The 21,684-nt window shown below is 36.8% G+C and overlaps 4 protein-coding genes across 4 annotated transcripts; 3 read left to right on the forward strand and 1 right to left on the reverse strand.

Annotated features, from left to right (window-relative positions):
- Window positions 1-49: 49 nt before the first annotated feature.
- On the forward strand, window positions 50-1,671 carry mxe (Interferon-induced GTP-binding protein MxE; the record flags this gene model as incomplete). The annotated part of the gene is made up of 4 exons (XM_037329234.1): window positions 50-280; window positions 333-509; window positions 565-878; window positions 1,122-1,671. 4 exons carry the CDS (start codon window positions 50-52, stop codon window positions 1,669-1,671), a joined length of 1,272 nt encoding a protein of 423 aa, XP_037172138.1.
- Window positions 1,672-15,257: 13,586 nt separating this feature from the next.
- bio2 (Biotin synthase) lies at window positions 15,258-16,557 on the forward strand (the record flags this gene model as incomplete). Its single annotated transcript, XM_037329235.1, has 2 exons — window positions 15,258-15,578; window positions 15,631-16,557. The coding sequence occupies 2 exons, from the start codon at window positions 15,258-15,260 to the stop codon at window positions 16,555-16,557; spliced, it is 1,248 nt and encodes a 415-aa protein (XP_037172483.1).
- Window positions 16,558-17,480: 923 nt separating this feature from the next.
- On the forward strand, window positions 17,481-19,471 carry smtB-1 (Succinyl-CoA--L-malate CoA-transferase beta subunit; the record flags this gene model as incomplete). The annotated part of the gene is made up of 6 exons (XM_037329236.1): window positions 17,481-17,752; window positions 17,813-18,024; window positions 18,074-18,792; window positions 18,849-18,931; window positions 18,984-19,062; window positions 19,109-19,471. 6 exons carry the CDS (start codon window positions 17,481-17,483, stop codon window positions 19,469-19,471), a joined length of 1,728 nt encoding a protein of 575 aa, XP_037172478.1.
- A 277-nt stretch (window positions 19,472-19,748) lies between these two features.
- On the reverse strand, window positions 19,749-20,717 carry CGCA056_v013995 (uncharacterized protein; the record flags this gene model as incomplete). The annotated part of the gene is made up of 1 exon (XM_037329237.1): window positions 19,749-20,717. One exon carries the CDS (start codon window positions 20,715-20,717, stop codon window positions 19,749-19,751), a length of 969 nt encoding a protein of 322 aa, XP_037172477.1.
- Window positions 20,718-21,684: the final 967 nt, after the last annotated feature.

The raw sequence follows: 21,684 nt of genomic DNA on the forward strand, positions 1-21,684 counted from the left end.
GCATTTTATGCTGTCTTCTCCAGAATCTTTGCATCCGTGGATCATAGCAATGGCAAACAATATTCTTGACCTCGCTGCTCCGAATGAGCTAAACAGTACCGAGACAAAACTCGTTTTCGACACCGTCGACAAACTTTTGCCTCTAGGTCTCAGCAAAATCGCCGATCTACCCCAGATAATTGTTGTCGGAGATCGATCTTCGGGCAAGTCCAGTGTATTTGAAACCATCGCAAATGTCCGCCTCCCGGGGACAGTGGCTAAAGGCCGTTTCGCGACTGAGGTGATCCTTCGCCGAGGGGTGCGCCAAATAGGTAGTGACTACAACGATTCAGTTCGCAGACAACACCAAATCGCCCCACTCACTGAAACTCACAACTTTCAACCGGAAGGAGATCGACGAGTTCATAGGAGAGATTGGGAAACAGATCGGACTTCCAGAATTGGGCCGCAATCTCTCTCTGGATGTCTTACGCCTGGAGATTGAAAGGCCCAAACTTATACCCATTAACGTAGGTCGATCTCCCAGGCCTCTCCCCCACGGCAGCATCAACACACCCAACCGAGGATGAGGCGAGTATGATGAACCTAGTGGCAGGCTACATGGAGAAGCCAAGCAGGATCATCCTGGCCGTTATCTCTGCCGAAAACGAACTGGAAAGTCAGTCCATTGTGCAAGAGGCAGCTAAGTATGATCCTTCCGGGCAGCGTACCCTTGGAGTCATCACGAAGCCGGACTTGATTCATCCAGGATCCCCAGAGGAGAACGAGTATCTGAAGATTGCTCGAAGCCGCGAGGCCGCTCGAAACTTGGGCCTTGGTTGGCACGTTCTATGCAACCGCAAAGATGACGAAGACCTCGATCCGCGGGAGTTTGTCGAGTAGGAATTCTTCGAATCAGGTCTCTGGTCATCAATTCCCGCCTCTGATCGAGGCGTACGAGATCTCCAGGCAAAGCTGAGGCGTATGCTCCACGACCACATCAAGAATGGTGTTCCCATGCTGTTGGGAGACTTTCAAGAAAGCCTATCCGACCGTGAAGTTGAGTTAAGTCAGCTGGGAGAACCGAGGACCACGCCGCAAGATATGCGAGCTTGCCTTACATGTATCAACATAGCTGAAAGGTTCCAAAAGCTTGCCCGCGACGGCATCTGGGGCCACTATGATGATCCGCTCTTCGGTGGCTTTAATGGAACACACAGAAAGCTCCGTTCTCAGCTGCGAGATCTCAACCGAGCCCTTCGGCATATTCTACTCACACTTGGCTCTGCTCAACTTGTCATGGGACGCCCGAATGCCGGCCCACTGCAATACGCGACACCTGCATACCTTGAGGAACTTCTCCAAACTTACACCGATGAAGTCACTTGCCCTCAAATCGTCGCGTGGGCCGACCTGAGTTCTGAACTGGAAACACAATCAGCTGCTAGTCAGGGAACACATCTTCCCCCTTTTGTCAATATGGACATCGTTATGCCGCTGTTTCAGAAACAATCTGCGCCTTGGAAGCGCATTGTGGAAATTCACATTGAGAAGCTCATATATACTCTGAAGGCATTTGTGGACGAAGCTTTAGAGGAGATTATCGGATCGCACGGCTCCAGTAACACAACGAATACGATCCTATCCACTTGTGTAGACACCTTCTTCGACAAGAAAGAAGACCTGCTGTGAGACAAACTTGGAGAAATTATGCGGCAATACAAGGAGGGTTATGCTTTGCCGCTTGACACTGATTTCCAGGAGACTTTGGGAAGGACGATTGCTGAACGCACCACCCCGCAAGCCGGGAACTTGGCGATCTCGGGCCAACAAACCAATGTTACAACAATTTCTTCAGCGGCTCACTGGCATGGGGTAGGTGTCATTTTTGACGGCATGCAAACCATTTACGATGCAAGCTTGGCACACTTGGTACCCAAATACCGTGGCCAACTTTCTCTCGATTTAGTCTGCCTTGCGACCATTCACTGATAACGTCATTAACCTCGCAATCGAGAGCTGCTTGATTCAAGAGCTCCCCTCAATGTTCACATCGAGGCTTGTCAATGATATGACTGATTGAAAAGTCCCGCATATAGCTATGGAATCTGAGTATATCCGCAGCTATCGCTCTCAGCTCGAGGAAGATATCAAGCAGCTGAAGCGGGGGCTCGAGGTATGTCGCCGCTTCCGACCCAGATAAACTGTTGCAAAGTTAAGGTCTACAAAGAAGAGCATTCATGAAACTCGAACGGCAACCAGGCCGACTTCGGCACTAGACGATTTTGGAGCCACGCCACCCTTCACTCAGCCACAAACATTTCAACTACCCTTGAGACGAATCCCAGAGATGCCAAAGCCCAAGGCAGACGTTTCGAAAGTATCATCAGGCGCGGGGCTGTTTGGAACATCAACAGCTGTACCCGGCCTCTCGACTTCAGCAACCGCGCCGCTGGCCCCTTCAGCTGCCCAAGAGACGAACACGTTCACTTTTCGAGACCCGGTAAAAGGTAGAGTCTACTCCTTGGGTATTCCTCTGGAATCTAAGCAGAAAATCGTGCCACGCAAAATGAAAAAGGCAAGGGGAGCTCCATCAGCCTCTTCAAATTCACCTTCAGTCCTAAATGGGAAGGTTTGGGGAGGTTCATTCAAAGAGTCCTTCAAGCCACGCTCACCAGCTCCCAAGACGCGCTTCGGCATTCAAACCACAAAGGACAATACAAGTGCATCCCCGCAGCCTGTAGCAGAGTAATGATTCAAACTAATTCCTAGCTATCAAAGACGGATCGAATACATGTCATGAGGACTGGCTTAGACACTGCATCATGTTGATCCCTACGTCGAAGGCCGAATTACGGGTATACCGCCATTCTCAATACAATGAAGGTTTCTTTTATCATCACATATGTGTCTGCAAAGAACATTTGGGTCTTTCACAGAAGGAGATCAGGTTGGCGGACTATTTTGCCAACTTCAAGAATGAATAAACGCGGGTGTCGGAGGGACGAACGTATGGTGAGAGCGATTTGTGGAGCGCTCATTGATCCACATCAGTTGCATTCTAGATTCCAAGAATAAGTAGATGTTTCATCAAGTATATTATGGGAACTAGAAGCTTTCAGTCTCTTTCAAGAATAGAATATGTAAGTATTAAGCTAACTCTAACTAAGAGTCTTCTATTAAATGAATGCTTAAATTGCTTAACAAATAGGTCCTCTATAGAGGTGGGCAAACCCCTATTATATATAATAAAGGCCTCGTTAGCTACACTTTTAGCTTTATACTACTATAGCTTAACCTCTATTTAATACTCCTATTTAATCTAAAGTAATAAGTTAATACTAACTAAAGAAAAGAAATAAAAAGTAATTAAATAAACTTTATAATATTCTATCTATATAATATTAAGTTTTATCTACTAACTTTATAAAAACCTTAGTATTAAAAAACTTTATAAGAAAAATAACTAGCTACTAAAGGGAAAAACAGTCTATTAGCTATACTTTTTTCTAAACTACTATATAAATATTAAGTTACTTCTTAATTAGCTTAATATAGTTCTAAATATAAATATTAACTTTAACGTTTTTATTATTACTATATTATACCTTTTCATTTTCTATAAATAATTATTATTAAACTTTATAAATAGTATATTTTAAATATTTCTCTAACGTACTCACATAGCAAGTCAGCTAACATAGCAAGTTAGCCACCTTCCTCTACCTTTCAACCTTTTGTATAAGTTAATTCAACCACAACATACGAAATCAATTAAAACTATATATCATCCTCTTCCTCATCACTATCCCAAACTACTTCACAGGTTCGTGCGTTATGTCCAGACTTTCTGTAATTGCCACAGCGTTGCGCGTGTGGTTTAGCACCTTCTGTATAACCCTCTTTCTGAGGGTTATTTTCTCCTCTAGTATTAACACTACTTTTTTCTATTTATAATGCTTCTACTTTAGTAGTATTAAGTAACCCTCTAAGATATAATTAGGTCTTTTTGCTTTTTAGCGCTTATTTAATACTTTATTTACTATATAAAGCCTATAGTTCTTAGTTTTAATAAGAGCTAGTTAGTAGGCTAACTTATTAATACTTTTTGCCTATAGGTTAACTACTTTATATAAAAGTGTTAATAAGTTATTTTAATATATTTAGATCTTCTTTTTAAGGGAGGAAGCATTTTATATACCTTTTAGTATTATAGTTAGTATTTTTATATCCTAAGAGCTTTAGCTGCTTAGCTATAAGTTTAATAGTATTAATATCTTTAGCTTAAAATCTAAGTGAGAAAGAACTACTTTAGGGTTAAAAGGTATAAGGCCTGGTTATCTAAAACTAGCTTATATATTCTTTTTGCCTATTGAGGTAAAGAATACTGCTTTAAAAGTAGGAAAGAAGTTATTCTTAATAATATATAAAATCTATATCTATATTATCTTCTTGATTTCCTTGCTATGTAAATATTTTAAGAAGCTAAAACACCTAATGTTAAGAGGCTAGAGCTTATGCGATAAATGGGGAGGTATATAAAGAGTAATAATACTTTATTACTTATAGTATTTATTAAAGTTAGTTAATTTATAGCTATTATAATTATTAAGGATTAAGAGGTGATAAGAGGCTTTTATATAAGTCTTTATATACTAATTAAAATGCTTTAGCTAATTTAGGCTAATATTATTTATTATCTATCTATTTTTGCTTAGATAGATATATTCTATAGCTAGGAATTAGCTATTAGTATACTAAGAGAGGAGGTGATATTTACCTTTTATAATAATATATAGAGGTATTACCTAGCTATCTATATATACACCTTAAATAATAGAAACCTATTCCTAATTATTAAGCTGCTTTATATAAAGCCTTCTCTTATAATTAGACGTTATAATAACTTTTATATATAATAGTATTCCTATTAGGAACCTAGTCTTATTAAAATTATAGATATTGCTATTAAATATTCTATATTTTATGATTATATTTTATATAAATATAAACTAACCTCATATAATTATAAGATCTTTAGCTAAAGCCTTCTAATAGTTAATTTAATATTAAAATTAAATTTTTAATTAGGGGATATATTATATAAAGTTCTCTACTTATTAAGGTCCTATATATATCCTATTATATATATTTAGAAGTTAGTCAGCTATTTCTTATATATCTTCTTATTACAGAAGAAACCCTTAATTAATTAGGTTAATAACTTATTTAAGAATTACCTCCTCTTGTGTTATAGTTATCTTTATTAAATTTAGTTATCTTTTAGGTTATGCGACGCATCTAGCGCGTCAGTCTTAGAGTGTCGTTCGAGGGACCTCAAAGGTTCAGGCTGCTTTTCGTATAGACATTTTTAGGTCTTTTTCGATAGCCTAGAGGGCAAGGATAATGCGACTTTCAATTAGGGTAGATTGTATGTTTGTACGTGGAGGAAAGTTAGTATAAAGGTTAAAGAGGTAGAAAGTAGGAATAGTGGCTGACTTGCTATGTTGGCCGACTCGCTATGCGAGTATGTTATATCAATATATAAAGTTTATAGAATATTATATTATAATTTCTTTATAGTCTTTTTATAGCTAATTATAGAGATTTCTCTATAATTTCTAAAGAACTACTAAAATCTAGCTATTTTCTATAATATTAGTTTTAATATTATTATTATAAATAATTAAGTATTTTCTCTTTTTAATATTAGATAGTATTAGAGTAGTAAAATAGTACTATTAAGTTTTTATCTATTTATTACTTTTACTAATTTAGTTTTAAAATAGCTTACTAAAGAATTTTAATTAAGCTATTTTACTACTTTTTAAGTATTTTAAGGAAATTACTAATAATATTAGTAGTTATATCGTTTTTAAAGTAAAAGAACTACAAGTTTTCTATTAAAGCTTTCGAGTAAATATAGGCGTAAAACCTTTTTAGGCTATTAAACTAGTAGTAGAACAGCTTAAAGAATAATATATATTAGCTACATATTTTAAATTTTAAAGTAGTATAATCCTTAAGCTTAATATAGCTTTTAATTTAAAATACTACTTTTTAAACGTTAATAATAAGTAGCTTTTTAAGCTAGTTAAGCTAAAAAATATTTCTAATCTTTTATGCTTTAATAAGTTTATAATATATACTTATTTAGCTTTGTTACTTTAAATCTTCTATTTAAGGCTTAATACTTTTTTTAAACTTTTCTTAGTAGTTTTATTAGTTTATTAGTAATTTATTTACTTATTAGTATATATTAAAAGTTAATAATACCTTTTTAGGCTTATTTGCAAAAGAAATAGTACTAAATATTAATATACTTTACTTTAGAGTAAAACTAAAGGTTTTTATTAAGTATAAGGGCGTTTTAGTTATTACTATATAATATTATAGCTATTTCTAAATTATTACTATGAACTACTATGGTAGTAAAAGTATTAATTTTATTTATTTTACTAATTAAGCTTTTAAACTATATTGCTTTTTTTATTACTTATACAGAGCTTTTATATTCAGCTTTATAGGAGGAGAAAATAACTACTATTTATTATTTTAAGTATTAACTAAATATATTACTACTAATATTAAATAAATAGCTAGCTATAAACTAATAAGTATTTATATCTCTAGCTTAATTGCTATTTAAAAAGCTAACTAACAACTTAATAAGCTTTTTATATTTTAGTTTAAATATTATAATACTTTTAAAATATTATAAGATATGTTTAATAGCTTTTTAACACTTCTTAGTTAGATTTACTATATACTAACTAAGTGTTAATATTATAAAGGCTAGGTCTAATTATATATTAAGTATAGTATATATTAGAGAACTAATACAATAAGTATATTATTTCTTCTGTTCTTTAAGTAATTTTTCACTTTCTAGAGCTTTTTAAAGCTTTTTATAGATATACTTATAAGGTTACAGTTTATAAAATTAAAATCTTAAAACATCTTTTTAATATAAGCTTACTAGCTTAAATATAAAGTTTTATTAACATACTTTACCAGTCAGCCGCATATATCAGTCAGCTGCACACTTTTCCTCATCTTTTAAACATCATATAAGTTTTTACAACCAGAACGTAGAAAATTAATTAGCTCTCATCAGCATCTGATTCACTAGACGATCCTACATCTTTAGAATACGTTCGCGCATTATGGCCTGTCTTGCCGCACATACTGCAACGCTGTTGAGCTGACTGACCCTTCTTCAACAGACCCCTATCTTCACCTTCTTAAGGCGCTGGATGTTTCCTTTTGCCCTTTTCTTCTAGGATAACCTGAGATTCTGCTATATTAAGTGCTCTTCTAAGCTTGATATATGTCTTTTTTGCTCTCTAGCGCTTATTAAGCGCTATATTAGCATCCTGAAGTGTGCGCACTTAATCTATTAAAATTGTGATTAAGTGCGCTATTACCTGTGCACCTTTTGCTAGCTAGTTAACTGCTTTAATTATTAGTGTTAGAGAGCTTCCCTAATAAGCTGAAATCTAAGTTTTAATAAAGTTTAATTATAAAAGCGCTTTATGTTAGTTAGAGGGTGTTTATAACTATTAGGCTGGTAGTGTTAAGGGATTAGTTATAGGAGGTGTAGGTGTCTATATATATATATATTAAGTTTTCTAATTATATAATTTAGGTTTAACAGTAGAATATTAGCTCTATAGAAAGCAGATCTAATATTTTTATTTATAAAGATCTTATAATAAGCTTTGTAAAAAGTAGTAAAGAATTTAGACTTTATAATATAGTTAATAGAGAATTTAATAAATAAGTTGATTGTATCCCTATATATATATTTTAAAGGTAAGTATAGCATAATATCTAATAGCTAGAGTAAGTGAGATAAATATAGAGGTATACTGATAATTATAATATTATTCTGCTTATAGTATTTATTAAATTCAGCTGATAAATAGCTCTTATATCTATTAATTATAAGAATCTAATAGATACCTTTTATATAAGCTTAAGTATGCTTTTTAAAATGCTTAATTTAGTCTAAGCTAGTTTTATTATTAGTCTATCTATTAGTAATTAGTTTAATCACTTAATTGCTTAGAAAGCCTGATTCTATTAACTAGTTAGTAAGGTGATAAGACCCTTAAATAATTATAAAAGGTGGGATATATTTCCCCCTTAAATTAATATACTTAATAACTATAGCCTATTTATAGTTGCTAAGCTGGATAGATTTCACTTTTCTGCATCTATTAGTATGCATAATAACTATTAAACTAATAATAACACCTACTATAAAGCTAGTCTTATTAAAGTTATATAGATCCTTGTTATTGATATTATATTTAGCTATTATATTACCTAATAATATAAACCACTTTGAAATAACCTCTAGGTCCTCTTAAAATACCTTTTAATAGTTATATAAATAATTAAATATAATCTTTAGAGTTAGCTATAAGTTAATAAACCTCTTAGCTTAATACTTTCTGTTAACACAGGTATAAGCGTATTCAGGGGCGTGGAATATGCGCCTATATAGTATAAGGTTATAGATGTGGTAATGTTATGATAAAAGGTAATAATTCTGATCATTTATGAGCATTTAATTGAATAGATAAGAATAAGGGAACAGATGTATTGTGATGAGTCTGGTTGTTGTTGTTCGCAGGTTGCATCCTCTAGTAGGGAAAAGTGAGGGGAAAGATAACCTGAAACGTAACCTGCTAAACTGCTAATTACATAAGGTGCTTACGTAACTATACGTATTACATAATCAATATTATAGTTATAAGTTATAATAAATCAAGTATTTTTATATAAGGTTTTATACCGTAAACCTTATTAGTTTATTTTATATAGAGTATTAAAGTAATTTCAGCGTTATTATTATTCTTATATTATTATTATTATTATTATAAAAGAATGTTAGATATTAACACTTTCTAATAAGCATCCTATTCTACATCTATAGCAGGAGATTCACTATATCTTCCACACTAGTAAGTTATAGGGGAAATCCCTCTAAGGCCTGCTTAATAATATATTAGAGAAGTGTTTTCTCTTTAATCAGATTAAGTTTATATTATTAAGGCTAGATATAGTTATAGTGTAGTTAATTATTTATTTTGTTGCATAAAGTATTTTTAGGGATACTATATATCTTTGTAGCGCTTTGCATACTAAGTTTATAACCTAGAGCATATGTTAATCAGATCACCTTAGTATCAAGAATGATCTTATCTTCTTAGGTGTAAATCGGCATTGCAGTTGTTATGATATTACGTGTTAAAGGTTTAAGTGGCTGGGAATAAAGCGCGTCATGGAAAAAGTGCGCGGCTGACTGATATATGCGGCTGACTGATATATGCGGCTGACTGGTAAAGTATGTTAGCCTTATTATAATATACTAATATATTTATATAGAAATAGTAAAGCTTGAGGTTTAATATCTTAAAACGCTAGTTTAATATATTTCTCAGCTTTTAAATTTTAGTTTTATCTAGTTTAGTAATAAAAAGTTATTAATATATATTATAATTAGAAGGTTTTTTTAGATAAAAATACTATTATTTAATACTAAAGCTTAAAGCTTAGTTTACTAAAGAACTATAAGAGAGTTTTATATTAGATTTATAGTGACTATTTTAAGCTATATAACGCTTTTTTTTAACTTATAGATTTTATTATTTGTTTCTTTAAAGCTATGTAGCTGCTTTATATATAGATCTTTAGTGTTAATAGGTCTCTAAAGGAATACTATCTTTATATTTATCTATTTAAGTTTTTAGTTAAGTGTAAGTACTAAAATAAAAATAACTTTATAGCTTATAGGCTTAACTATTAATATAAATATTTTATTATAATTAATGCTTTTTCCTTATTTAAAGCTTTTAATAATCTAATATGCTTTATAGTATAGTAGTTATGTATTAGCGCTACGTTTAATCTTAAAGACCTATTTACCTCTAAGGATATTATAGTTTAATTGAGTGTTAATTAGTTTCTAAATGCTATTATTAATTAAGGATTTCTTTTTACTCTTTATTATAGTATACTATTAAAGCTACTAATAATTTATTTGTATTTAATAATAGGTTTTAGGTTTAATAAGGTTTATAATAAGAGCAGTAAATATGATTAATACTATAAGTAGCTAGGAGTATAAGTTATTAAAGCATAAAAGATTAGAAATATTTTTTAGCTTAACTAGCTTAAAAAGCTACTTACTATTAACGTTTAAAAAGTAGCATTTTAAAATAAAAGCTTTATTAAGCTTAAGGATTATACTACTTTAAAATTTAATATATCTAGCTAATATGTATTATTCTTTAAGCTGTTCTACTACTAGTTTAATAGCTTAAAGAGGTTTTACGCCTACATTTACTATAATAATATTTAAAGTGCTATTATTATCACCTTTAAATAAGGAGGTTTTAACTAAAAAGTGCTAAGATATATTATTATTAAGCAGCTATAAATCTCTTATTAGTATACTAATCTTTAGTATAAAGTTTAAAACTTTTATAGAATATAGATATTAGATTTTAGTAACCTATTTAGTTACTAATAGGGTTTTTATAGAAGGTTTTACTAATATAATATAGTAAGTAATCTTTTTATTAAAAGTAATATTATTAGTTTTAAAAATGCAACCTAAGGCCTCTTTTTAAAAGATATAAATAGAAAGGCTAGCGTAGCTTAATAAGCAGCATTTTCTAGAATAATTAATAAGCTTATAGTGGTGTTTTATTATTTTTAAGGTATATATAAGGTAACTAATAATCTAAAAATAAAATAGATTAGGTTTTAAGTAATATTAAGCTTTATAAAGTGTAATTTTATGTAGTAACTTATTAAATAAACTCAAGGTGTATAAATAATTAATAATATTAAACAGAAGAAGCTAATACTTTATAAGTAGGTAACTATTAATAAATACAACAGTAATATATTGTTAAAGAATTGAGTTAAAACGTTCTATAAGACTATTTAATTAGTGCTGTTTAGTTAATATTACTTGTATTATAATATTATTTATATAATAATAATTAATAATATCTACTGAAATGTTTTTGCTATTTTAGTTTATATATAGATAATATTACTATTATTTAGAGCGCTTAGTTTAAGCTAAAAAGTCTTTTAAAACCTATAGGAACTAGGATGTTTATTATAGTAGGAACATTTAGGAAAACCTAGTGACTATATAGAGAAAAACAATTTAGTAATACTTATTTTAGATACTATTTAATTTAAATAGCTTATAGATTTTAGTATAGATTTAACTAAATAGTTGTCACGGGCTAGAGCCCGGATTGATATCTCCGGCTTCGCCGGAGCAGTTACTGAGATCCTGCTACATTGGACCCACTATTCTGCCGCAGTACGCCGCCTAACCCAGCCTGCTTCACCGCTGTTAGGTGCCTACTCTTATAAAGTCCTTTCTTCCTTCTTCAGCTTAGAATAGTCAATCGACGGCACCTCTATGTTGAACAAGCCTAGGGGCCAGCCCCTTACAATAGTGTAGTTATAGTTTTCACTATATTATTCAAATATAATTAAGCTATAAGGTAGCTTTTAGTATATATAGCATAGAAGTATACTATAGGTTTTAATGTTATTTTAGTTAAATATTTCTACAATTACTATAAGTTTACTTAACTTAGGTATACTATATAATAGTACTAAATCTTTCTAGCTAGTAAATTAATAAAATATAAGATAAAGCTAATAATAAGTATTAAGTTTTATTTATTAACAATATATAGATAGCTTTATAATATTATAGTAAGAATTATAGTGTTATTAAACATTATTATAGCGCTAAGTAAGTTAAAAATGAAAATAACGCTTTGTATAGCTAGTTAAAACATGGAAGTTAGGTTAATATTTAACTATAAATAGTAATAAATATCTTTTAATATAATTCAAAGTGATATTACGTTTAATAGACTTAGTTAATAAATTCTAACTTTTTTAAGTATAATAATACTTTTTATACTATATATAGGTTTATTAGTAAAAGTTTAGGTATTTATAAGTATACTAAGAGTATAAAATATATACTATAAAGTATTAAAGTTAAAAATATACATTTTTTGGAATAGTTTTAAAATAGAGGGAGTTTTAGTTTTATTTAAAGTGTAATACTATACTATAAACTAGAAATTAATACGTTTTAATATATAAGATACTTAAATAAGTAATAGATCTATTAGAATAAAACAACTTTTAGTTATAAATATAAAGAATTAAAAATTACAGAAGCTTATAAGCTAGAGGAATAGTAGATAAAAAAGGAATGTAATATATAGTATTTATTATAAGACTATAAGTTAAAGCTACTAATAATAAAATAGGTTTTAAATTATAGCTTAAAAAGAGAGTTTAGCGTTTATATCTAAAGTATTATTTCAATTTTTCTTTTTACCTTTTTTAGCTTTAAACTTAATATATTTAGTCTTTCTATTTTTATAGCGTTATTTTTATTTTTAATACAGATTAAAATACTTTTTAAAATAAGTAGCCTTTATATAACTTTTCTTTTAGTAAAATAAGTAAATATATTTTAAATATATATTACTAACAAATAAAATAATATTTAGTTATATATATTACTAAATAATAGCTTATTCGTTTTGTTTAGTAGTAATTAGAGTTTATTTAAAAGTAATAGCTAGTTTTTCTAATCTATTAGTGTTCTATTTTAATTGAAAGCTATAAAATCAGTTAAAAGATATTAAGAAAATAACATAGTTCAGCTTAAGTTTAATAAGAAACTTATAAATAAATAGTAGTTTATAGATTTTAATATTAGAGTATAAAGCTTTAAGTTTACTATAAGCTTTATAGAGTACAAATATAAATATGGTGATTATTCTATAATTTATAAGTATTAAAGTTTTATAGTATTTAATTAGAGCTTTAAAACCTACTATATTCTTAAAAGTATATTAATCTTTAAAAATGTTTATTACTATTTAAACTATAAATTAGCTAATATGTTATTTCTAATTCACACTCTAAATATAATAATCTTATCCTAAAGGTATTATTTTAAGCTATTATTAAGATAGAATTATATCTAGCTTATAGTATAATCTTATTTTTCTGTTTAAACAATAAAACATTTTTTGTATTTTTAAGTAGTTTTATTATTATATAAGCTAGAGTAATTTATTAAAAAGGTAAATGATATCAAGTAGTTTACTATTTAGAAGTAATCTATTATCTATTAATTGTATTTTATATATCTATTAGAGAATTTAAGCTTTATAACTTTAATCAAGCTTATAATACTTATTTAGCTTAAGCTTTTTATATTTATTTTATGCTTTTTATTTAAAGCTATTAGCTAATAATTTAAAAGCTATAAAAAGTTTAAAAATTGAAATAAAATATATTAAAAGTTTAAAGTTTAGATAGCTATTGTACAATATTGCTTTATTGTATAAGGATTTAAAATATAATAAAAGTATACTATAAACTTAAAGATATTTAGTCTACTTAGTACTAATAGAATACTATTAAAATATGTATAAAGCTTATAATCATAATAATTAAGGTTCAAACTATAGCTATTAAGCTATAATTTAAAGGATTATTTTATTCTAAGAAAAACATCTTATTATTTTATATATAGTTAAATTCTTCTATAAAATATAAAAATAATAATTTACTTAGAAATTAATATATCTATAGTAATGTAACAAAATATAGTTATAAATTATATTAATATTTTAGTATATTATTTAAAATCTTTAGTATTTAATTTAAAATTACTAATATATTATAAATATTATAAATACTAAATATAAGCTTAAAACTTATTTATTTAAAGCTAGTTAAGAGAAGTTTATTATATTGTATAATTTTAGAAGTAATTCTATTCTATAAAATATGTAGTTTCTAAAATAACTTTAAGCGTTTAGAATTATTATAATAAAGTTTTTAATTTAAATAATATAATAATAACTACTACAATATATTATATAAACTTATATTAAGTATAAGTACTAATTTATTAGCCTCTACTACTAGTTTTAATATTTTAATAATATTAAATTATAAAAGCTTAAAGGTGTAATATTATAAAGTATTAAATTAGAGTAAATAATATTTAGCTTATCTTCTAATTAATAGCTTTTTAGGCTTATAACTTATTAAATAAATACTTAAATTACTTAATAAATAGGTCCTCTATAGAGGTAGGCAAACCTCTATTATATATAATAGACGCCTCATTAGCTACACTCTTGGCCTTATGCTACTGTGGCTCGACCTCTATTTAACATCTTTAACGCTGGTTTGAATCCTCAATTGTTTGACATGCCCCGCGTGTTGCTGAAGCTATCACGCAACGGGACAGGGATAGAGCTCCTCAGTCTCCATCCGAATGAGTGGGCATGACGTACGTATCGCTGCTCGCTGTTATTAAGCGGTCTGTTCACTGCTCACCTAAACATTGGGGAGCGATCCTCATTTTGACTCAACCAAGATGGACTCGGTGATCCGAATGAAGACTTCGCTTCCGTTAAGACGGGAGCAGCAGTCGGGAATTTCTTCGCGGGATCCGCGGTCACTTTTGTTGGGGTTTGGGGGCGGGCAGAAAGTCAACAGTAACAGCTCAGCGAGTCACAGCTCCACCCGGTGGCATCAGCGTGCCGACCGCGAGAGAGCTTGTGCGAGCGGAATTACCCTATTGTATCGTTTCTTTTCTGGATGACCTGCAGCTGCTCTGCCCCTTGCCCCTCACCTCCATCCCTCAACCTCTCCACCCGTTTCCACCAATCCCCGGAGCCACATCCGCTTGGCCGAAGTTACCATGCCGGTGTACCTCTTAGCAGTGCTTCCTGAATTGACTCAGACATGCGACCGTAGCTAACCGCCGGCTTAGCTTGTTCCAGCGCCAGCCAGCCAGCACCGGCCTGGCTTGCTGGGCCTGATCGGTTACTCGGTCACTTTCTTGGTGTTGGCAAGGGGGGACGAGATGCTGATCGACCGATTCCCGAGACGTGTGAACCCTGAAGCTACAAAACCCCTCACCCCTCATTCTCAATGCCGAGTCGAAGCTCTTTGACAGCTGGTTCTTGATTTTGACCTTTCTTCAAGCTTTTGCGGTACAGAATTGACGGGAGAGAACCGGACCGTGACAGCCGGGCTAAGGAGTACATCTTCCCATTGGAAAGCCAATTGCCGAACAACACCGAGGCTTCTGTTTTACTATCCCTGACGCGTCAGTCACGCCAGTACATCAAGGTGCCGATTCAAGAAACACGATAATCATCAGAACGAGAACCAACACAATGGCCGTGGCCAGGAACGTCGTCACACGAGGCCTGCGACGGGCTGCCCTCGAAAGAAATGTTTTCTCCCCACAGATGAGCAGGCGGTCGATGCCGCTCGTGTCCCGGGCATGCATGTCATCCGTTGCCGAAGCCATCGCCGTTGCCCCCGCTCCGCCGCCACCGGTCGAGGACCCAAGCTTCCGCGCCGCCCAACGGGCCACGGAGGCCAAAGAGATCATGCGCCGCGCAGTCAATGCAACGGGAGTTAGACATGACTGGACGAGGGAAGAGATCTCCGCCATCTACTATCAGCCATTGATGGATCTGGCCTTCCAAGCTGTATGTCACTTCGTCCCGAATTCGAACCCCTGCTAACAATTCTTCTGCCCAGGGATCCGTCCATCGTCGATTCCACAACCCCGCTGAGGTCCAGCTCTGTACCCTCATGAACATCAAGACTGGAGGCTGCACCGAGGACTGTTCCTACTGCGCCCAGTCCACCCGTTACTCTGATGGCACCGGCCTGAAGGCGAAAAAGGTTGAGAGCGTCGAGTCAGTGCTGGCAGCGGCACGCACCGCCAGGGACAATGGCAGCACGCGCTTCTGCATGGGCGCTGCTTGGCGTGACATGCGCGGCCGCAAAAACAGTCTCAAGAACATCAAGGCCATGGTCAGCGGCGTGCGAGAGATGGGAATGGAAGTCTGCGTCACTCTCGGCATGATTGACTCCGAGCAGGCCAAGGAGCTTAAGGAGGCTGGATTGACAGCGTACAACCACAACGTCGACACCAGTCGCGAATTCTATCCATCCATCATCTCCACAAGAAGTTACGATGAGCGTCTCAAGACACTGAGCCACGTTCGCGATGCTGGTATCAATGTCTGCTCTGGCGGTATCCTGGGATTGGGAGAGTCGTCAGATGACCGTATCGGACTATTGCACACCGTCTCAACCCTGCCGTCGCACCCCGAGAGCTTCCCTGTTAACGCGCTCGTGCCCATTAAGGGGACACCATTGGGTGACAGGACACCGATCCAGTTCACGAGCATGTTGAGGACCATCGCGACTGCGCGTATGATTATGCCATCCACCATCATCCGCATTGCCGCTGGAAGAAAAACGATGTCGGAGGAGAAGCAGGCGCTGTGCTTCATGGCCGGTGCCAACGCCATCTTCACAGGAGAGAAGATGTTGACGACAGACTGCAACAACTGGGACGAGGACGGCGCTATGTTTGGCCGCTGGGGCCTGGAGCCTATGAAGAGCTTTGAGAAGTCTGAGAAGCCCGTAGCTGAGATTAAGTTGGTTAACCTATGATAAATGACTGATAGAGCAGAAGTATAAATGAGACAGACTGAGCGATTGGGTACTGATAGAAACCGACCCACCTGTGGGCTCAGCTGTGACTCTCGCACTGCATCTCATAAAGGCTGAATCTTTGATCCTTTTCACATGCAAGCCGTTATCTGTCGTGTAGAGAGCCACGTGATCACGTCACTCCTAGCAACAGTTGTCGAAGGATCGCGAGTGCTGTCTAGGTTTCGTCTGATATGATGCCACGCACGAGCCGACACGTTGACACCGAGCTTTGCATACACCCAAACATTTTGCGACACGCAGTTTCTTCCAGGAGCTAGCCAGAACACTCGAAAATGATGGTTAAAGCGGAATCCGGGCTCGTCAAGTATCCCGAAAGTAAAGGTTTCGCGTAGCAACAGCCGCTTTCCGAAGCTATGGCTACTCCGATGATTTGCATCGGGGTTGGCAGAAGCTCAATGCAAACAAACCGCTGTTTGCCCCAGCTTCAATGAGAATTATAGAGAAATACTCAGACTCTCTCCATTGAGCTCTTGAGCGCATGCGTTTGAATGCGCTCTGGAATATTAAAATCCAGGCCATGTGCTGCCATCAATCCGGGGAGAGCAGCACTCCGAACCATTTGTCCTAGCTTACAGAAGAAGTCTTAAGTATGGGACGAGGCCCGTGAGTCTCTTACCTCAGAAAATGGAAGTGAAGGAATGATTCAGTGACAGTCTGATGAGAGCTATCGCCGTTGATGAGACGATTCGGGGCTCACGAGGCGATTCTTCCGCTTCGGTACATGGAGGTGGCATCATAAAGCATGGATGAGCTCCTGCTAGCTTGCTCCCGAGCTTTAGCTCGCCTTCTATTATCTACCAACCAAAGTGAGAGCGATTTGCAAGCGTAATAGTCCACAATTGACGACATCACACGACATCATGGGCTCTCTTGCAGACTATTCGGTGCCACAAGAGGCTAAGGCAGCCTTCATCAGTGGGATTTTGGAGAACCCTCTCATGAAGGACATCCCGAGTGATCTTAAGTCTCTCGGGCATCATGTCAAGTTCGAGGGCACCAGCAGGCCTAGCATTCCCGTTAATTGGAAATTCGCGGAAAGCATTGCCGCATTGAAGGCATACGAGGCGACACTGGTTAATCGATTGATTATGAAAAAGTACAACAGCCAACCAGCAGAAGTCACTATTAACACGTAAGTAAGGCCAAATAGTGTGAATTCCTACTGAAAAGTTTACTGACTTGGAATGGGTAGCGATCATGCAGCATTATTCTTCTTTTCGCCCCTGATTGCCTCTTTGATCGGAGACGACGGCAAAAAGACTCCGATGGCAGTCGCAGGTTTCTTGCCCGAGGTGATGAAGATGTTTCCCAATACAGATTTCCATAGATGCTCTGCGAGCCTTCATAGACAACTTGCGACCAACATCTACAAGACCAAGGACGGGAAATGCTATCAGATGCACTGTAAGTCAGCGATCTCAATGAGATGGAGACGGCTCTAACGTGGAGGCAGCTGGCATTAACCCCGACCCAATCCTCCGGACCCTTGGCATGCCGGCTGACGGCGAGCCGATCGACACATACGACGCTGTGGTTGAGCGCTTTGCGAAGGTCGTTGCGCAGTACAATTGGAAGGAACTCGACGAGCTCCTGAACGAGAAGAATAAGCATGAAGGGTCCATTGCATGGTCATCTCAGGAGTACTTTGCCAGCGAGCAAGGCAAAGCGGTCGCACATGTTGGACTCTATGAGATCGCCAACGCTAATGATAGGTCCCATACGGGAACTTGGTGGCCTGAGAATGATAGCCTTCTCTCATCACCGCAAAGGCCCCTCGCAGGCCTCAAGGTCGTCGACTTGTCCCGCATCATCGCAGGTCCCGCAGTCTCCCGCGGCCTAGCTGAGCTCGGGGCTAGTGTGATGCGCGTTACGTCCCCCCATGTAACCGACATGTCCGTCCTTCACCAGGATCTCAACTGGGGCAAGTGGAATTGCCATTTGGATCTCAATAATGAGGCAGACAAGGAGAAACTGAGGGCCCTCATTCGGGATGCGGACGTCGTTGTTGACGGCTACCGCCCCGGTGTGATGCAAAAGCACGGTTTCGGTCGGGAGGACATCTTTGACATGGTCAAGGGCCGTACTCGAGGAATCATCCATCTCCGCGAGAACTGCTACGGGTGGCATGGGCCCTGGAAGAATCGTGGTGGATGGCAGCAAGTTAGCGACGCGGTGAGTCGAGACGAACATATTTTGGTAAAAGGACTGCGCTGACGTTTGATTCTAAGTGCTGCGGCGTTTCGTCCGCTTATGGTCGGGCTATGGGCCATGATGAGGCTGTGGTGCCAGCTTTCCCAGTGGCTGACTACGGGTAAGTGGAATTACGTTATCTAAAGAAAAACCTTGAGCTGACAATTGAATAGTGCCAGCATTTGTGGCAGCGTGGGTGTTCTGGACGCCTTGATGAAACGGGCGGAGAGGGGCGGTAGCTATGGCGTTGACGTGAGTCTTCCCGGAATCTTTTCCCTACATTTGCTGACCGACAAAGATTGCGTTGAATTATTACACCCAGTGGCTCATCCGCTCTTGCGGTGAGTATCCGGAGCCTGTATGGAAGGAGCTCTGGAAGCGCCATGGTTCACCTGTATACAGGCATTATCATGCTATGCCGTATACGGTGCCAGCCGTGGGGAAGCTTCTTTACCAGCATGATATGGACACCCTCTTCCAAGAACACTTCTTGGAGCCGCGGAGGTCACATGCCGTTGACGGTACTTTCATGGTGGTCAAGCCTGTTGCTCAATACGCCGACAAAGCTGTCGATTTGAAGTTCAATGTTGGCACGAGAGGCAATGGTGTTGACCAGCCGATCTGGCCTACGGATCTTTCTGTCGAAATCGTTGAGAATTAGCAAGGGGCTTGTCTTCTACGAATCCACAGGGGTGATGCACGTTGTTTGCACGTTGGAGTAACCGACTCAAGAATAACAAGAGTTACATTTTAGGAAAGCTGCTATCTTCTAGGTCTTGATATCAAGAGATTACAAAAGAATACGTTTGTTCCACTATTTCCAATCCACTATTTTCGGAAATCTCAGACGTAATTGTCGAGCGGAATCCCTCTGACTTGAAGTCCAAGCGCACTATTCCCCTTCGTATCACAATTGGATTTGCCATGAGATTATCTTATTAGGAAGCTATCTCTTTGCGTCGAAGTTCCTCAACGGCTATAGCCAATTCAGCAGGTGTGATCCCAGCGGGATCACGAAACTGCTTATACGACTCCCCGTCTTTTGGTCCCAATACCCCGGCGTCCTTCACGAACCCCCTATGAGAATCGAAGAAGAACAGTGTTGCATGTAGCTGGTCTGGCGCTACCTCTGTGGTATGAAACGCAGCTGCAGGAATAGAGTACGTATCGTTCCGCACATGCTTCTCGGTGGAGGTCTCGACGGCCTTGAATAGCTTACCTGTGTTTTGGACGATGGAATAAGCTTGATAGGTCTTGTACGTCGCATTCTGCCCCTTTCCATCATTCCACGCAAGTGCGTACCCTGCGTTTGTCGCCTCGTCCACATCCTCAACGGCATCGACTTGATAGGCGTGATCTCGCCCTTCACCCGCGAGAATCCAGCTCTGCGCAAAGGGCTGGTGTGAGTGTAGTGTGAAATCTAGGTTCGCACGCTTGCCATCAGGCATCCAGACGTGCAGACGGAAGAGCTCGTCGATGCTCCCGTCTTTGAGCAGGCTGCAGAGGGGAACGGCCAGCAGTCCTTGAGCGCTGCGGTTTGCGGTGAAGAGGTTTCGGGAGAGATTCTTGCTTGTGAGAGCTGCGCGAATAGTGGTCCATATCAGGTCTAGATCTTCCGGTGTTGCTGGTTGATTCTGGCGGCATTTTTCTCGCACAGAGGCGATTGCGACAGATAGAGAGGCAATGTGGAGGGAAGTCTCATCGAGGTCTGACATGGTTTCTTCGATTAACGAGTTCCATTCTTCGATGGAAATACCCTCTGAATTCGCCTTGTTCACTATGTTGTTCTGTCCTGATGACGCGAGCGCGACGTTGAAGTCAACTCTACTCAATTCCTCCTCCGTGGACTTTGTAGCATTTGCGATCCCCTGTAGGGACCTCAAAACTGAGGATACTGTGATCGACATTCTGGGCTGTTTGTTGGCCATCGTAGGCTTGAAGTGTGCTACTCGTATAATGGGATGTGTATGCACTGGTGAGTGATCATCTGGACACTGCCCATGCGACTACAAGAAGCTAAAGTTCTTAAATAAAAGATCTTGTAGATAAGGCTTTGAGTAAGGCGTTCCAATGGGCTGCATTCTGACCACGTTAGGCAAACAAGGGTAACCAACCAAAGTCGCACATTTGTACGACACAGCCTCACTTGGGGTATTCAGGCTGCAGGCAACAGCCCACTCCGCCCACAGCCATGTGGGAGTCATGCGGCACTTTTTGGAAAGTAGATAATGCATGGGTTCAAGGGGATAACTAGCTATGATACAAAAATTTCTATTGCAATTGCTTCGGTGCAACGACATACCGTTGGCTTTCTGCCTCATGGCGATGTTCTTAAAATGCACCAAAAAAAAAAAAAAAAAAAAAAAAAAAAAAAAAAAAGGTCGAAATAAGAGCTACGGGAGGTCTTATTCCGTCCAAGACCTGGCGGACCTACGGCTACCTTAACTAGATCCAGGTACCTCGAGGACACTGCTGGCAGTCAAACGCAGCGGGCTTAGGAACTAAGTAATCCAATCATTCTCCATCGCCCCGGTTTCCACTCCGACCCTGGGCTCACGCTCATCGCACTGGTCGCTTTTTCAATCTGGCTGTGATTCCAAAAGTTTTCCGTATTCTCTCATCCTTCCTCCAACGAGACACTTCGCGGGACCAAATCGTAGACGAGAAGGTACGTTTCAATCTCTAGATAGTCTAAAATGAGAAGCTTTCAATGCTCTCAGGGCGGATTAGGATAGGCCGAATCCCAGGAGACCGTCTCCCGCCACTGCCAGACAAAGTCTCGCACCGGTTAATGAGGGTTTCGGAGAGAAAGTCAAAGTAATCAATGCAATTCTGCCGCTTGGTTCGATTTATCATTCATCTCACTGGGGTCAA

Source organism: Colletotrichum aenigma (genome assembly GCF_013390185.1).
Source record: "Colletotrichum aenigma strain Cg56 chromosome Unknown KSG_Cg56_contig10, whole genome shotgun sequence".
Classification (NCBI taxonomy): domain Eukaryota; kingdom Fungi; phylum Ascomycota; class Sordariomycetes; order Glomerellales; family Glomerellaceae; genus Colletotrichum; species Colletotrichum aenigma.